We start from the raw sequence: 1,040 nt of genomic DNA, 5'->3' as shown, positions 1-1,040 counted from the left end.
CAGGCCCCGCCCCATGGCAGCACCAGGCCCCGCCCCACGGCAGCTTCTAGGCCCCGCCCCCGCAGTAATGTACAGGCCCCGCCCCATGGCAGTGCCAGGCCCCGCCCCACGGCAGCTTCTAGACCCCGCCCCTGCAGTAATATACAGGCGCCGCCCCCCACCTGTGCCTGCAGGACAACCGTCCCCAGGATGCGCGGTGCCCCCGAGGCTTGGTTTCGTGTCCCCCAGGGCGTTTGCATTCCACTCGGCTCCTCCTTGGGCGAACGTCAGACCCCTACCCACACGCACCCCTGCCCCGTGCCCGGCTGACCTCACCCCGCCGCACCCCCAGCTTTCGCCGAGCTCCAGACAGACATCAACGAGCTGACCAGCGACCTGGACCGCGCGGGCATCCCCTACCTGGAGTACCGCGCCTACGCCATGCGGGTGCTGTTCCCCGGCATCGAGGACCACCCCGTGCTCCGGGAGTTGGAGGTGGGCGCCCTCTGCCTGCCGCGGCCGGCCACGCGGTCAGGGGCGGCACGGCGGGGCGCGGGTCTGGTGGGACGCCCCTGGGGCTCGCACGTTGCCGGGCCCAGGAGGCGGCTCCCCTAAGAGCCACAGCTTAAAAGGGGCTGGGTGGAGGCGCCGGGCGGGACCCCGGATTGTTCCTGGGCTGAGCCCCGCCGACGCGGAGGGCCACCAGCCTCCCCCGGGCGGGACCACGCTCATCCCGCGGGTGGGGGGCCTGGGGGCTGGGGGGTGCTGTTGCACAGGTCCTGCTGGGTCCCAGGTGGGATATGACGGCCAGCAGCAGGCGCAGTGGGGCTGCGGGGGCAGTGGGGCCCCGGGGGCAGTGGCCATGCCGGCCGGGCACAGGGACAGAGGGCGTGTGGTCCGGTGCCAGGTGGGCCTGGGTGCAACGGGGGGCTGCAGCCTGTGGGTCCAGGGTGCAGGGGCTGGGCTAGGGGCTGGGAGTGGTGGTTGTGAGGGGACCTCGGTACAGTGGCCAGGGCTGTGGGCTGGGTGCAGGGGCCTGGGGCAGGGGCGGGGCCTGTGGG

At 73.4% G+C, this 1,040-nt stretch overlaps 1 protein-coding gene across 1 annotated transcript in view; it reads left to right on the top strand.

Moving 5' to 3' along the window:
• The window catches only part of LOC101632779 (plexin-A2), a gene marked incomplete at its 5' end in the record, with an annotated part of 36,552 nt that overhangs the window by 33,926 nt on the left and 1,586 nt on the right, over positions 1–1,040 (top strand). The window contains one exon of the mRNA XM_012734811.1: positions 332–474. Within this exon, the coding sequence (XP_012590265.1) occupies positions 332–474 (143 nt within the window). The remainder of the gene's footprint in view (positions 1–331; positions 475–1,040) is intronic.

Source organism: Condylura cristata, unplaced genomic scaffold (genome assembly GCF_000260355.1).
Source record: "Condylura cristata isolate star-nosed mole 26May11 unplaced genomic scaffold, ConCri1.0 scaffold00073, whole genome shotgun sequence".
Lineage (NCBI taxonomy): Eukaryota > Metazoa > Chordata > Mammalia > Eulipotyphla > Talpidae > Condylura > Condylura cristata.
Note: the sequence above shows the minus strand (reverse complement) of the source record. Positions and strands in the feature narration are given on the sequence as shown.